Source organism: Pristis pectinata, chromosome 11, assembly GCF_009764475.1.
Source record: "Pristis pectinata isolate sPriPec2 chromosome 11, sPriPec2.1.pri, whole genome shotgun sequence".
Lineage (NCBI taxonomy): Eukaryota > Metazoa > Chordata > Chondrichthyes > Rhinopristiformes > Pristidae > Pristis > Pristis pectinata.
The window spans coordinates 31,654,599-31,671,547 of NC_067415.1; the positions used below are offsets into that span (position 1 = coordinate 31,654,599).

General features: G+C 36.5%; 1 protein-coding gene across 1 annotated transcript in view; it reads right to left on the reverse strand.

Moving 5' to 3' along the window:
* Positions 1-16,949, reverse strand: part of rnf17 (ring finger protein 17) — an 88,455-nt gene that overhangs the window by 61,610 nt on the left and 9,896 nt on the right. Inside the window, exons 4-11 of the mRNA XM_052026660.1 lie at positions 13,811-13,911; positions 9,823-9,991; positions 9,206-9,279; positions 8,463-8,534; positions 3,961-4,250; positions 2,821-2,928; positions 2,568-2,729; positions 1,440-1,626 (exon numbers count right to left, since the gene is read on the reverse strand). Of these exons, the coding sequence (XP_051882620.1) occupies positions 1,440-1,626; positions 2,568-2,729; positions 2,821-2,928; positions 3,961-4,250; positions 8,463-8,534; positions 9,206-9,279; positions 9,823-9,991; positions 13,811-13,911 (1,163 nt within the window). The remainder of the gene's footprint in view (positions 1-1,439; positions 1,627-2,567; positions 2,730-2,820; positions 2,929-3,960; positions 4,251-8,462; positions 8,535-9,205; positions 9,280-9,822; positions 9,992-13,810; positions 13,912-16,949) is intronic.

A 16,949-nucleotide genomic window follows, 5' to 3' on the forward strand; every position in this document is an offset into this window, starting at 1 on the left:
TTTTTTTTCCAAATGCGCTTTCTCCCCCCTCTCCCCAATGGCTTTAACACAAAATATTTTCCTCAACAAAACTGCAGTGCAGTTCACTCTAAATATTACTCTTTAATGAGCTACAGCATACTACAGACCATTATCCTAGCATTTTAGCTTTAAAAAAGGCATTGCTCTCAAGTGGAAAGAAAAATATGCTATCCCAGATAAGCCAATTCTGCTTGTTATGGTTTTTACAAATGCCAGATACCCTGTAAAACTTTATTTGATTTGTAATTGCTCACAGATCTGTACTCAGAGGATATAAAAAGATTAGGCCCCTAAAACACAGATTGTTAGTAAGAGGCAAGGTAAGAGCCAATCATGTGCTCAGTACCAATAAGAACTACTGGACAGTAATCAGATAATTTGGCCAATTTTCCTTTTTAAAAGATTAAAAAGTTTTTATTCAGCTTTGATCCTCTGCCTTCTCCAATAATGGCCTCAGATTTAATTCTCTCTGCCACTGGTTGTCCTAATTTCAGCTAAGATCTGAATTCCCACCTCAAACCTCTTTCCTAAGAGGGTCCCTACCTTGATAATTAATCTGTTGGACACAGACATTGAGGCATGGGGATTAGTGTCAAATTTTGTTTGATAACTGTCATGTGAAGGCAAGGGAGAGTTGGTAGCTAGGGAATGGTTTCTGACTTTTGTCAGAAGTAAAGCAAAGCACCTTGACAGTATTTTGTAAAATGACAACTTTGCATTGTGCAGCATATACATTGTTCAAGTTTCAATCACATGCAAAAGATTACTCTAAGTTTTATTTTAAAGTGGTATGGCACTGTTTCATTTCATTAAATTTGAAAATTTCAGCAACTAAATACAAGGAAAAAGCAATCACAACTCAACTGTAGAATACAATCTCAATTAAATTTTGGTTCAGCATACGTTACAAATAGCTACACATTTGTTGGCCTGCTCAGCAACGCAAACCAATTGCAGTTTATTCCCCCTCCCCTTTGAAAAAGGTTTTGGTAGTACATTAGTTTCTACAATAAAACTGTATTACAAAACATCAATGATCGGAAAAAAAAATCATAGGTTTGATCATAGCTCTGTGCTAAGTTATCAGATAAGACATTAAAAAGTCTTAGAGCCGTCAATGCTGGAAAGCGGCAAAACTAATGGAATTTCCAATTGATAACTTGTAACTTTCACTGCAAAATATGCAAATAGGTAATAATCTGTACAAATGGACCGGGATTGTTAATCATGCCTTTGACGTTGCCAACACTGATCCAAGCTCTCAAATTAGCTGCAAAGGGTTGCTGGTACCTATGGATCCACTACCACATGGCCACCTAGGTGAGATACGAGGGTACCTGGCATTCACTAATCAATACTTTCAAAAAGAAAAAATGCAGGAAAACTCAAAGCTAATCAAAAATATCAAAAATCAATACCCTGGAAGTAAAAGGATTTCCGTATGTCCAAAATCCAACAAAAACACTTGGATTACTGCAAGGTCAGTTATTTGGTAACTTGTAGAATTATTAAATTTCTCTTCTTTTTCTCCTGATGGAACCAATTCTGTGATAGTGCCTCTGCACCATGCATGAAAAATATTGCTTTTAACAATAATTCTCTCATCTGCATTAGAAAGAAAAATGTTAGTCAATAAGATTAACAGGGGAGCAATAATAATATCTGGGAAAGAAAAAAGTGAAAGTAATTTACGTATAACTAACAAAACATTAAAAACCATAGCAGAGAAGACAGCCAATGCCAAAAAACACTGGACCAGAAAGAGAAGAAGTAATACATATAATGGACTAGAACTCTAAACTCCTTCCTTATAATTATTAAGGATCCAATAACTTGCTGCTAAAAAGCAAGTGGAATTGAGAAAACAATTAGATTCCCAGAGATTGATCTGTTAGATTTTTCAAACCAAAACATGGTACCCAGCCGCTGTAGAGCCAAACCTAGTGTTTAAATCTACTAGATTTTTCACATCTAGTATACTACATCAAAATTCAGTAAAATTAAATTTATTTACTCTAAATTGTTCACAGTATATGAATGCAAAGGCACAGTGAACCAACAATAAAAACTATTTCAGTTTTCTAAAAGTGTGGCTTTTAAGATTAAAATTAGTTGTGTTTTTAAAATGGAAACTAATTTAACCATTCTCATTAAATGGTTTTGCTGCGCATTATATTTTTGCAAATGGAAAACTAACTAGGTTTTATAATAAGGTGGCAGTTATTGGTAACCAATATTTTGTAACCCCAGAAGAAATGCCAACTGTTTGGTCAGGTGTTGGCTAATCATGACTTTTCATTGGTACAAGGCAGAATTCTCTTTGCACAAAAAAAATACGAATCATCTTTGCCCTAGAGGTTGCATAATTCCAAGTAATGAAATAATAACCAACTCCTAGTAGGCTTCAAATGCAGCACAAGAAACTTCTACTGTGCAGGCTGGAATCTAAGATCTAGGTTTGATAAATAATCAAAGTGAAATGTTTATTGGCTACCTTACAAGTTTAAAAAATTGTTTTGAATTATAAAGAACAAAAGTTCAGTTACCAAGCTCCAGAACAGCTGCGGGGCAGTTTTGCATATCCATACTACGGTAGAGGTTGTCTGCTTCTGCAGCCAGAAGAGCAGCCTTCTGTTTCTCTGAAGATTTCTGAACGTAGAAGTGACATGGATTTATCACATGACTGACTGAAACCAATCCCTGAAAACCTGAAGTGCCATAGATTGACAAAAACTGAATAGGAAACCATGTAAACATTTTAATGAAATGAATATAGAGTAGACACATCCAAAATCCTACCTGCATGACAACCAAAGCCAAGGTCTGAAACATGTTTCCTATGAAAAGTTTGCTTCTGTCTCTTTAATACTGGTCTCAGAAATTTTAGATCATTATCACAAATTATACCTGAAATACAGGATATACAAAAATTCTGAAACAACCTCCAAAAAGCAGAGTATAGAAGCAAAACATTTTGAACTTAATTTTTTTTTAAATAAGGATACATAAATAGATTGGGTTAATTTATAAAAACTCTTCCAAGAAATGCAAGACCACGATAATTCTGACTGATTTCAACTTACATGGTATTCCTCTACTCTTCAAGATATTAGTAAATGTAGACATTGCAAGATTGTGAATAATATCAAAATGTGCACACTACATAGATGATTCCCCCACATGTATCGATGTAAAGGATGCAAGCACATCCTGGAATCTGGCAGAGGCCAACTGCCAAGAGCAAGGTATCTCAAATATTGCAATTGATCATTTCTAATGCATTTGAGGTCTTTCCAAGAGCCACAAGTAGGCCTATTTTTTCCCTAAATTAATGTTAAGAAACTTAAATGATTTCTTAGATTATCACTCTTGTAATGTTAACTACTTAAATGGAACAGAAACTTTACAGAGAATCCAGAGAGCAGAAATAACTCAGTCTGTACCAGTGTTTCTACTTCACACGAGTCCCATCCCATTCCAATTACCTCAGCTACCATTCCTTTCAGTAAACCTCATTCTTAGAATTGGAACAATTGCAACTTCATTTGGATTTGCAGTATAGTTTGGCTTTTCATTTGGTTATACTGATTAATGTGTTATATTTAATAAAATTAAGCCATATAAAAACTGAAGATCTACAATTCAATTTTGCTTACATTTACTTAACCATATCCTTCTCTTTTAATTACTTAAAAAAGCTTGCCACCACACTGACATGTTGAAACTCCAAACCAATCTGATATATACAATACTTCCATTTACATACAAGAAACCCTTATTTAATGGAGCTGGCTTCACCTAATCCAGTGAAGGCAGCTCAATGCTCTGCTAGCATAACAATAAATCACAATTTTAGGACCAAATTCCCCATGTTTTGCTGAAGGGAATTGATGTATTTTAGAAGACATGGTTCCAAAAATAAACAGAAGTAATACATACTTGGCTTATTATCTTCAAATATGCCTTCAACATCTGTATCTCTTGCAAGGCATAATCTGCTTTGATTGTGTAATAAAGACTTCTCCTCTAACACTGGGCCATTACTCAGCCGAGAAACCACCATGGTTGGTCCATTCACATTACAGTCCATTACAGAATCCACCTTTATTGCAGACGATTCGTTTTTGTAACTTTCAAGATTCTGTCCTTCTCTAGGTTGACAGCTTTGTTTTATAATTTTTTCAAAAACAGCATTAAACAATATATTTTCTGTCCGAGAAGTAAGAAACCTGTATGCAAAGAATCAATAACATTTATTAAGGCTGCACTTGTCTCACAGGGGTTTTGCAAAGATTTACTGGATTAATTATTTGAATGAGAGGCTGTCTTGGGTAGATATTGAAGAGCATGGGCCAACACTCTCAGTTCAGAAGAATGTGATGTATACATTTTAGAAAACCCAGAAGGGCTGACATTAAGAGACTATTTGCCTGGTAGAGAATCAAGAATTAGACCAGTATCACAGGTTAAAGTGTTGGGTGTTTAGAACTGATAAGAAATTCCTCAACTTGGAGGGTTGTTACTTTACTCCAGAGTTCTGGGTGCACAGTTGTCAAGTATATTCAATTTAGAAATTGATAGGTTCTTGAATATTTTGAGGGGATTAAGGGATGTCAAGATCAAGTAGGAAAGGGAAATAATGTTCAGCTATGATCCTCACAGTCTTAAGGAGCCATATGGTTTATACCTGCTCTAAAGGAGATTAAACCATTAATAGGTAAGATTTCCCTGTAACCTGGATTTGAATAGAAGGTTTAGGTTCAACAATGCCACAACAATAACCAAATGTTTCTTAAAACATTTTGTCATTGCGAAAAGCAGCAGGCCATTTGTGACTGCACAGTGCACATGCAAAATTTTCAGTCAAACTTTAGTAGATTGTCAAAGAACTACAGCTTTCTGTTTATTTCTATAAACATGTATTCATCCATTTGCAGTTCTCATCCAGCTCCAACCCTGGGAGGTTTATTGAAGATCAATCAGTAGATAAACTATTTTATTGTCCATTTTGACTCTACAAAGATGTTATACTTACCAATGACAAACTCTTGTTGGTAAAAATAGTTTGTTTGGTTAAATACTTAAGCCGAAAAAGAAAGCAAAACCCTGCATTTATTATAGCACCTTACCAGGTCTCAGGGGATAACTACAGCCCTTAATTTACTGGGTGTGCTCATGATTATATCAGCATGAGTGAGATAAAATGTTTGATTATCTGTTTCTGGCAGATTTTTACAGTAGGACTACCAGATCAAACTCCCCCCTTTTCCTTAGTATCATAAAATCTTATTTCCATGAGGACTACCAGAACAGGTTTGTCTCATTTAAAGAATGGGCAACCTAATAATGTAGCACTTGAACTCTCAATATTCTGCTCTGGTACAAAGGCATTTATAAATTTTCCTTCCCACAGGCCTTACCTCCCATTCATCCCTTCAGGTTAAATCAAACTAAACAAAAATCAACATGCAGTGGAATTTTAAAATCACATATTGTATTCACTCAACTGACCATTTAAGAACATTCATGCAATGTCAAATGGATCTACCTAGCTAATCTCCACAGTCCATTTTTACTACTCTGACATTTATTTTCTCCAAAGCACTAACCTTTATCCTTCTGATGTCCACAAACTCCATACATTGTGCAAAACACAGCCCATATTTTACTGTGGTAAAAACCCAGAAAGCCTTTACTGCTACTCTTGCTGCCCTGCCTTGGCTCTCTGACCTCCATCTACAAAAGTTGCTGAACAAGTAGAAATTGTTGTGGAAACCAATACAAATCATGGAAAAGGGAAAAAGAAAATCATTGGCAAGATAAACACAATCACCTTACTATGCTGCAAAGAATAATTCCAAGTGAGGCTTTATGGGTGGAGCTGAAAAATTAGAAGGGGATGATCACCTTGTTGGGATTGTATTTATAGGACCCCTAATAGTCAACAGAAATTAGATGAACAAACATGCAGGGAGGTTGCAGAAAGTTGCAAGAATAAAAAGGTTGTCATAGTAGGGGATTTTAACTTTCCTAATACAGACTGGGACTGCCATGCTGCTAAGGGCTCAGATGGGGTGGAATTTGTTAAGTGTGTTCTGGAAAGTTTCCTCGGGCAATATAGAAAGGCCCTACTAGGGAGGGAGCAAAGCTTGACCTACTCTTGGGAAATAGGGCAGGACAACTGAGGTAACAGTGGGGGAGCACTTTGGGACCAGTGACCATAGTTCTTTCAGTTTGAAATTTATGGAAAGGGTCCACAAGTTACAGATCTAAATTGGGGTTCGACAGTATAAGACAGGAACTTGCAAAATTTGATTGTAGGTTGTTTGCAGGCAAAGGGACATCTGGCAAGTGAGAAGCTTTTAAAATTGAGATAATGGAAGTTCAATGTCTGCATGCTCCTATTAGAGTGAAGGGCAAGCAGACAGGAGTAGGAAACCCTGGATAAGGGTTATTGAGGCTCTGGTCAGGAAAAAGGAGGCATGGATCAGGTATAGGCAGCTGGCATCAATGAATCCCTGGAATAATATAGGGAATGCAGGAGTATACTTAGGAGGAAGTCAGTAGGGCAAAAAGGGGGCATGAGATAGCTTTGGCAGAGAAGATTATGGAAAATCCAAAAGAGATTTTTAAAGTACGTTAAGAGAAAAAGAGTAACTAGAGAAAGAATAGGGCCCCTCAAAGACCAAAGTGGACATCTTTGTGTGGAACCGCAGGAGATGGCGAGGTTCTCAATGTTTTACCGAGGAGAAAGACATGAAGAGTTCAGAACTTGAGATAGATAATGGGGACGTCTTGTGGATTGTCCACGTTACAGCAGAGGTGGTGCTGGATGTCTTAAAATGTACGAAGGTAGATAAGTCTCCAGGGTCTGATCAGGTATATCCAAGAACAATGTGGGAAGCTAGAGAAGAAATTGCAGAACATATAGGCATCATCATTTGCGATGGGTGAAGTGCCAGAAGACTGGATGGTGGCTAATGTTGTGCCTTTATTTAAGAAGGGCTGCAAAATAAAACCTGGGAACTATAGACCAGTAAGCCTAACATCTATGGTAGGTAAGTTACTAGGGGGGATTCTGAGGAATAAGACAGGGGTTGATTAGCGATAGTCTGAACAGATTTGTGCATGGGAGATCATGTCTCACAAATTTGATCGAGTTTCTTGAAGAACTAACCAAGAAGGTCAATGAGGGCAGGGCAGTAGATGTCTCTAGGGACTTCAGTAAGGCCTTTGATAAGGTTCTGCACAATAAGCTGCTATGGAAAGTTAGATTGCATAGGATCCAGGGAGAGCTAGTTAACTGGATACACAATTGGCTTGATGGTAGGAAGCAGAGAGTGAAGGTGGAAGGTTGGTTTATTGGACTGGAGGCCCATGACTAGTAGTGTTCCCTAGGGGTCAGTGCTGGGCCCATTGCTATTTGACATTTATAATCAATGACTTGGATGAGAATGTACAAGGCATGGTTAGCATGTTTGTAGATGACACTAGAATAGGTGGTGGCGTTGACAGTGAAGATGGTTATCAGGATTTACAGCGGGGTCTTGATCAGCTGGGTAAGTGGGTCGAGGAATGGCAAATGGAATTTGAGTTTAATTTTGAATTAAGAAGTGCAACGTGTTGCATTTTGGGAAGCTACATCAGGGTAGGGCTTTTTACAGTGAATGGTAGGACTCCAGAAAACAGAGGGACCTAGGAGTACATGGTTCCCTGAAAGTAGCGTCGCAAGTGGACAAGGTGGTGACAAAGACCTTTGGCATGCTGCTGGCCTTCATCAGTCAGGGTATCGAGTATAGAAGTCAGGATGTTATGTTGCAGTTGTACAAGACAATGGTGAGGCTGCATTTGAAATATTGTATTCAGTTTTGGTCACCCTGCTGTTGGAAAGATGACATTAACCTAGAAAGAGTGCAGAGGAGATTTATGAGGATGTTACCAACACTTGAGGGACTGAGTTATGGAGAGAGGTTGAATAGATTGGGATTCATTGGAGAGTAGGAGAATGAGGGGTAATATCATATTATTGTGTATAAAAAGAATGAACACACAGTCTTTTTCCCAGGGTTGGGGAATCAAGAAATAGAGAACATAGGTTTAAGGTGAGAGGGGAGAGATTTATTAGAAACCTGAGGGGCAACTTTTTCACCCAGAGGATGGTCAGTGTATGGAATAAGCTGCCAGAGGAAGTGGTTGAGGCAGGTACATTAACAACATTTAAAAGACACTTGGACAGCTTCATGGATAGGAAAGATTTAGAGGGAATATGAGACACACTCAGGCAAATAGGACTAGCTTAGATGGAATCTTGGATGGCATGGACTAGTTGGGCTGAAGGGCCTGCTTCAGTGCTGTACGACTCTATGATTACATTAACTTTAGATTCATGGCATGCGATAAGAAATGAACAAATATACTCAAATCATTCAACAACATCTCACTTTTCTGTTCCCAGTTCAATTTTTCCTAAAGTTGCAAGGGCTGTTATTAAAGGTCCAGGTTGGATCTGAAACCTAAAACAAAAATAGAAAAATTGAGTGAGATCTGAAACAATTCTTTTCTCCATTCTCCCCACTCCCGCCTCCAATACGCTTTCCCTCTGCTCAGGTAAAAACTAAGTATTAGGACACAATTCAATTTTTGACAAGTAACCTCTTGTACAAAAGCAGACATGTACGTACAGCATTAAGACATTGAATACATTTTTAAATTATGAAAATGAAATTAGCTAAGTTGGACAGTTTTTAAATCTAACATATAATTAGCCTGGTGTTTTATAACTGTAAACAATAAATTCATCGTATTCTAAAGATGCTATAAGAATTATGAGAGATTTGAAGATGCCAGTAATTTTCATCTTCAGGAGTCAACCTGGAAAGTCAGAGGCAAAAACATCACTAGAATCGGAATGACAGTTTTCAGAACACACAAGAGCCAACCTTGAAATCTAACCAGAGATGGAGAGAAAATGGTCTCGAAAAACTTACACTACAGTCTGCAGAAGCCTCTAAGATTGAGATAGAGAAACAGAAATATTGCCATACTTTAGATTCTGTCATTCTTCAATAATTGCTATATTGATATTCCACAACTGAATTTAACATATTGTTATAAAACTACAATTCAAACAAAGTGTGCATTTTACCCTCAGATCAAAAAGTTAAGAGCAAATTAAAATACTTACCGGAGATCAATTCTAGATTCTAGCATTTCTATCATACATTTTGCTTGGTCCAGGTTTTTTAAATTTTCAGTTATCTAAAGTTAAAAGCAAGAAAAAAATGTTGGGAATGCTCGTCAATTAGTACCAGTACTGAGAAAATGAAGGTCATGAGGTTTTGAGCGGGTATGCTTCAGAGATCCATGTCAATAGAAAGTTTCATAAAACTTGAATGACAGCTAGTCACCAATTTCAACCATCTCTAATAAAATATATTCTAAAAGGGCATCTTCTACAATTAATCTGAATCATGAATTTTTACCTAACTCTTAAAACACTTTTCCACAGAAAGAATTTAATAATATTTTTTGAGAACAAAATTATTTACTTAAATAAATGTTCCTTCAAGAAATCTAACACAATCACTCCAGAAACAGATAGAAAAGTTAAACAAAGCAAAATAGAGTATTCAAGGAGGTGACTAAGTACTGCAGTTGGCAAGTATTCATATAAATCAAATACAGCAGCATCAAGAATAAGAGTTAATAGTCTAATCAGAAACATTTAATAAAATATTTCAGCTGATGATTTAAGAATATTTCATAATGCAGCCTACATGCCTTGGTAGATTAAAATCTTACCTGCTGTTCATTACAATATGCTGAGAGAAATTCATGTTTGGGCTCCACTTCATTTTGCAAGGCAGAGTCTAAAGCATTAATCTTCTCCTCAAATATCTTTTGGACTTCACCAATTGCAATAAGATATTGTTGATCTATGAATTCTAGCTCTTTTAACAATACATCTTTCCTATAAAAAATGCAAAGACAACCAAAATAGATTTTTGTTAAGAAACCAGCTATTTTTGTATTTTCAGTTCAGGCAACCCCACATCCTAACTGTTTGGGTTATCCAAAAATTTGAGAGTTCCAGTTATCACAGAATTTATGTGGGGAAAAAAAAATCAACAACTTTTTTTTCCCCAACCCAAGTTTCTTGAAGCATGCACAGATGACACAGCTTCATGTTGCAGAAGATTGCAATACAGACTATTTTCTAGGAATGAAACGGAACCTCACCCCTCCTCCCCGCCCATAATCTGAGGGCCGCCTGTACACCATTTAAAGACTGCGAAAAAGGGAACACACGAAAGAAAATCATGGAGACCTTCCTACAAATTCTCACCATAGATTTTTAATTCCAATTGTCAACCAATATTTTTACTTCAATCGATTCACTCAATTTGCTACTGGTGAATCGGCAGTACTTTAAACATCCTCTCTTTACAAAGATCAAAACATATTTCAGTGACTGATGCAGTTACACAAGACAAGACAGCATTGCTGAACTTAGTACAGTAAAACTCCTGGAAACAGCATCAAGTGAGCCAGATGCCAGCCATTAGGATTTCTGAACAGTGAAGTAGTGTACTATCACTCCCCGTTTAAACTCACTGCACTCCCATTTCTCATGCTCCCTTCAAATTTACCAGGCCCCATTTCCTAACCTCCCTATAAAACTCCTGGGCTCCCATTTCCCATGCTCACTTTAAACTCACTGGAAAATTTCTTACACTAACATTTTTAAGAAAGTGATTTAAAAGTCTGTGGGAATATTAATAGGTATAAAATCCAATTGTCCAGAGCATCTGCCAGTTTGACACTAAATCCCAAGAGTGCCAGATTATCAGAGCTTTACTGCAGTTTTAAGTACCCAAACCCATGATAGTTGAATCAAGTTTTATGGTCTTTAATGGGTTCAGATATTGCCATATAACTGTAATTACTCCAGGAAGGAGACGTGAAAAGTATGAAGGAAAGTTTACTGAGAAGGTAACATGAGAGAAAGCAATGAATACAAATTATGGTTTGTGAACTGGTACACAGCATGTTGACCATGTAGACATGAGAAAATTAGCTTTTACAAAACGGCAAGTGTGATTTGCTTCAAAACAAATCTATCCAAATGCAACAACTGCTCAGTCTCCTCAATATGACTTTTTAAAATTGCTTCATTCTACATTGCCCCAAGAAATATATTTTATAAAATGCAAGGACAACAGCTAAACTTGCGAGCTGTAATCCAAACAAGTCCAACATTTCCCAAACTATACATCCTAGGAACACAGTACCCTTGACTGTACAGTGGGACATCTTAACTTCCAACTTCATCTAGACTTGTTAGGTCAGCGAAGGCAATTCACCCCGCAACAACCATGATCCCACCAAAAGAATATGCTTTCCATATTTCAGAAAACTACCAACCTTTTTCTTTTAATCATGTTAATTAAATTCCAAATTTTATTCATCTACACCAACATATTCATAAACATTTTCTATGACCATGTTTGCAAAGAATAAACATACCTATATTCCTATAGAGCTTTCATAATTGTATATTCCTCCAAATATTGTGACTGCGATGAATGTGGTGCATAGGACATTTACAATGTTGCTGCCACAATAGGAAAATTTTAGTAACAAAATCAGATATGCTGGAGTTATTTACTTTGGGGCAAACAAGACTGAGGAGTGAATTAATTGAGGTGAATAAAATTACAAGTGAACCTAAACAGAAAAAATTGACAAGACCAATACACCATAGTGAGGAGCCTAAAATCAGGGGGCATGAATCTAAAATAAAGAATGATTAGAGGGGAATTTAGGATTTCTTTTCCCCATCCTGTGGTATGGGTCTGGAACTCATTGGTTGAAAGAGTGATAGGTATAGAGATGCCAATTGATCTGCATGGTTATGGATCCAGTAAGCATTCTTGTGTTGTAAATTTTCTATAAATGAAGTAATTTTAGAAGTACTGTCCAAGTTACAACATAGCAAACAATCTGCATAGAAACATCCCACAACCATCAATGCTAATACCCAATCATCTTTTCACAGTGGGAAACTTGTCTACCAATGAGGATCCCAAGGAAAGCACTCCTGCGTTTCTCTGAAGCAGCAAAAAATCTTATAGATCCAAGGGAAAAGGCAGATGCGGACCAGTTTACTGTATCATCCAAAAGACAGGGCCTTCTCCATACTGCAATACTTAAATATCAGTTTAGATAATGTATTCATGATCCTGGAGTGGGATCTGAAACAAAATCTTTTAACTCAAGAGGAAAGATTGCTACTAAATGAGTTAGCGTTAACACAATGGGCATTCTGAATTAATTGGAGATGCCTATACAATTGAATAAACAATTTAGCGACAATGGAGAAAGTCAAAAAAGGTAATAATGACAGAGCTGGGTGTTGTCATTATGCATATGGGCAATAATGTTGTTTTGTGCTAGGGAAAGCACTTGGATGAAAACAAAAATTAGGGCTTAGAACATATTGCTAACGTAAATATCAATAGACTATTAAAATTTTTAATGTATTCAATTGGTAACTAACTTTGATGGCCATGGCAGGGTTGGTGATATGTTACAGCTGTGCATGTGGTAGTTGCTAGGGACCACTGTTATCCATAGCAACCACATCTGCAGCAAGTATTTTACACCTCGATGAACACTGACATAGAATTAATGAGTTAGAGTCCAATCCCCAGATTCTGATGCATCAGGGACGGAGAAAGTTGTAGATTCGAGTCTTCTGTAGCTGCAAGCGAGAGTCTCAAGAAGTACATTGCTTCTTGGTGCCACAGTCCAGGATATTCTTTGGGGCAGAAGTTGGACTTGAAGGGAAAAGAACCAGCTGTTGTGATTCATGTAGATACAAGTGACATCGTTAAGACAAAGATGGAGTTGCTGCTGATAAGTATACACAGCTGGGATCTAAGTTAAAGATAAATCATAAAGCTGACAATCTCTGAATCATGACCCATGTCATATGTAAAAAGGCACAAGGACGATAAGATCACAGGTGAATGCACAGCTTAAAGATTGGTCTGAGAGAAATTGGTTTCAATTCATGGAGCACTGGCACTAGCACTGGGGAAAGATAAAGCAGTTTCATTGAGATGGACTTCACATAAAACAGGCTAGGACCAGAGTCCTGGCAAATAACTACAGCTATAGATGGCACTTTAAATGAAATAGTGGGATGGAGGGAGAATTGAAAGGGTTGAGAGGAAATTTAGAAAGCTAAGGATAAAGTACAGGCAGTGGTGCAAGGCAGCAACATAGTGATCATCAGAATGTAACAGGAGGGACCAGAGCAAACATGGGGAGCATCTGCACATCAGGTGTTACTGTATTATGAAACAAGGTATTTGACAAATTTATTAGAGTTCTGAGGATATACCATAGCAATTTTCTATTTTAAAAAAATCCAAAAGTGGGATTTGATTTTACACTGGAACTTCACAGTCACTAGCAGGGTGGACAAAGCAAAATGATCAGAGATAGTGTTTTGGTTTTCCTGAAGATATTTGATAAAGTGCCACATAAAAAGGTTATTGCACAAAATAAGAGTCACTGCCTTGAGGTAATACATTAACAAGACCAGGTAATCCCTAGTAGTGCTCTTGCACTAAAGGACAAGGTATAACATGTAACTTGATTTTCAGGTTTAAAATAAACATCCAGATCTTTTCTTAAAACTATATGTATAATTAATTAAAAGCTACGCTTTCATTTTACTGGATTTTAAGAAACTGACACACACAGTTATCTCAAAGATTACCTGTTCTTAAGAGACTGGTAAATTTTTTCAAATTCTTTATGCATTTCATTTCTAATTCCATTACGTTCTTTTTCAATTGAAAAACCAACGCCTTCCACCCTCTGTGTAAAATAAAAGCATCATTTTAAATTATTAAGCAAACAAAGCAGCTGATGAGTCACAGAAGGAAACAAAAATTCAGGCCACATACAAGTTGAAGCTAGAGACAAAAAATTGTACATAGTTTCTATATATTTAAGAACATTTGGTAACTTTCATAAACCTATGGAACTTTTATTTAAAAAAAGCACCAATTGGTTAATTAAGGCAATGGCAAGTACAAACACTATAATCACTCATTTACAGTATGTGAAATGTCACAATTGCATACAATCCGAGATGAGATTATACTGTAATAATTATTTTAATATTCACGCAATTCCTTGCCCAGGAGATGGAAAGAGAAGTAAAGTTTACTTTCTCTTTGAATTTGAACCAATGTTCATTCATCTTAGTGAAGTAAATGAACTGCAACCTTTTAGTAGAATGTGGTCCAAGGCAAATAGTGAGTCATTAACGAATTTTAAGAAAAAAATCTTATACATCTCTAAATAGGTAAATCACTATCCGATATACAATATAAATTTATTACAAAAATCAGCTTGTTTTGGAACTCAATATTAACTGCTAAGATTATTTGTGTTTCAGATTTGTTTTCCTTCTCATCACCCAAAGAATACATTTGTGACCCAGAAAATTCATTTTGCTTTAACCAGTGACTGCTTAAATGGTCCCAAGGAAAGCAAGATTCAAGATAATAATTCTGAAGCTTCCTCCCTATCTCAAACATTTAATAAAAACTTGCAATTAAACAGAATCTTTCACATTCTTTTCAGACAATTTTAAAATGCTAATGAAATATATCTAAAGTATAATTTCTCTTGTAGGAAATGCAGTTGCCAATTTGAAAACAACAATATTATTACGATAAGTTAGTTCCATTTAAAAATGTTAATAGGGGATAAATAATGGCTAATTGCCAGGAATAACTTTCCTACTCTCTTTCAAAATACTGCCTCTGGATCTTTTATATTCATCTTACTGATCAATCTTAATTTTTTTTTTAAATCTGAAAAATGACAGTGTACACCTCCCTCAAACTTGCACTAAAGTGTCAACCAAGATTTATGTAAATAAACTTCTTGGGCTTGAACCTAGAGCACTTCATCTCAAACCTCAACACTAACAAACAATAATAATCATACCTTAATATTAATAGACATATCCTCCTCATCATGCAGTGTAAACATTAAGAATCAATATAGAAAGAGGCAGGCTCTGATTCTCAAATGTAATGCAGCTCCATTTGAATTTTGGCAAATTATTCCATGCTCTCCAGCACCTCCACTCCATTCAGCACATCTGAATTATTAGTGTAGACCAGCACAAATGCATACACAGAATGCATTACTTGAAAACAAAACTCGTGAATAGCCTGCTGCATGCTTCCCCCCCCCCCCCATTGAAGAATTTATATTACTCCCATCTTGGCACTGTTGACCTGCTGGATGTCACTATGAAGTTTAACACAAACTGAACATTCCACCCCAATTCAGCACCTGGTTCCATTTTTACATGACCAGAATCTACAAATAGATTTGCTCTATATTAATTGCCAGGTTAGCCCAAAACTCTATTAATTTACCTTGCCCTTACTGGGCAGTACCATCCACAAACAAGGACTCAGTTTTCATGGTATAACATAACCCATTTTTCCTTTGGTTTTCATCCTCAATTCCATGAAGGATGCTTTCTATTTTATCACAGAAATTAAGACCAAAACCCAAATGGAAAATTAAGACAAACATTTATTTAAAATTCTTCAGTTAAGGGCCAATTCTATCCAAATACTAGCTTACCCCAAACCTACCAACATACTACTTACATGTCAGGCTTCGGCTTGGAGCCAAGCTTTCACCCAGAGGGTCGTAGCAATCTGGAATGCACTGCCTGAGAAGATGGTAGAGGCAGGTACTCTCACAACATTTAAAAAGCATGCAAAGGCATAGAAGGCTCCAGAGTATACACTAGTAAATGGGATTAGTGGCACTTGATGGTTGGCATGGACATGGCAGGCTGACAGGCCTGTTTCTGTGCTGTATGCCTCATTTAGACTTCCCTCTGATTCTTCCATGGTCTCACTGTATTCCATCATTCCCACCTCTATTTCCTAGCTTGTGAAGCTCATCCATTACTGGATGACAGAAACACAGACACACAAAAAAGATCTTTTTCCCTGCTAAATGCATTTCAATCAGTAGAGATGTAGTCTTCAAATATCTTCTCAAAGTGTATTTAATTACAATTAGTTTCTGCACTTTAGGGAAGTGAAAGTACTACATTAATGCAATTTCTTCCTTATATCCAAAATACAGAGTTAAGGGTACAAAACGTCTGATATTCAAGATCAATAGAACATTAAGACAAAATATAGTGAGGTGAAGTTAGGGTGGGATGGAGAGGGGAACAAAGAAACCCAAATGGCAATAGAAAACAGAAAATGCTGGAAACATTCAGAAACATCATCACTATTTCTCTCTCAACAGATGTTGCTTGACTTGTTGAGTATCTCCAGCATATTCTGCTATTTCAGATTTACAGCATCTACAATCCTGTGTTTAGAAAACCAAATGGCAAGTGCCTGAGGGGACCAGAAAGGAACACAAAAAGGAACATCCTTTTGGCAGAGTAAAGCTGTCAGTTGCATTTCCATAATTTTATTGTATAAAATGTCCAAATGTTCAGGTAAAATAAAAATGAAGAACACTAGAAATACAAACTTAGTCTGCACCTATAGAGATAAATTATCTAATTGAATGTGTACTTTCAGAACTGAAGATCAACTGCATTGCAGCTTGGATTTTTTTTTAAAAGAAAGTACAACAAACCTGCAGCACAATTCTCAATCACCTAAGAATTAGATGTTTAAATACTTGCAGTATTCTGTTGTCTATAATGAAATATACATTTTAATTATTTAATATAAATGAATATGACATCATAGACACACAAGGGACAGCAGATGCTGAAATCTGGAGCAACAAAATCTGCTGGAGGAACTCACCGGTCAAGATGCTACTTGACCCACTGAGTTCCTCCA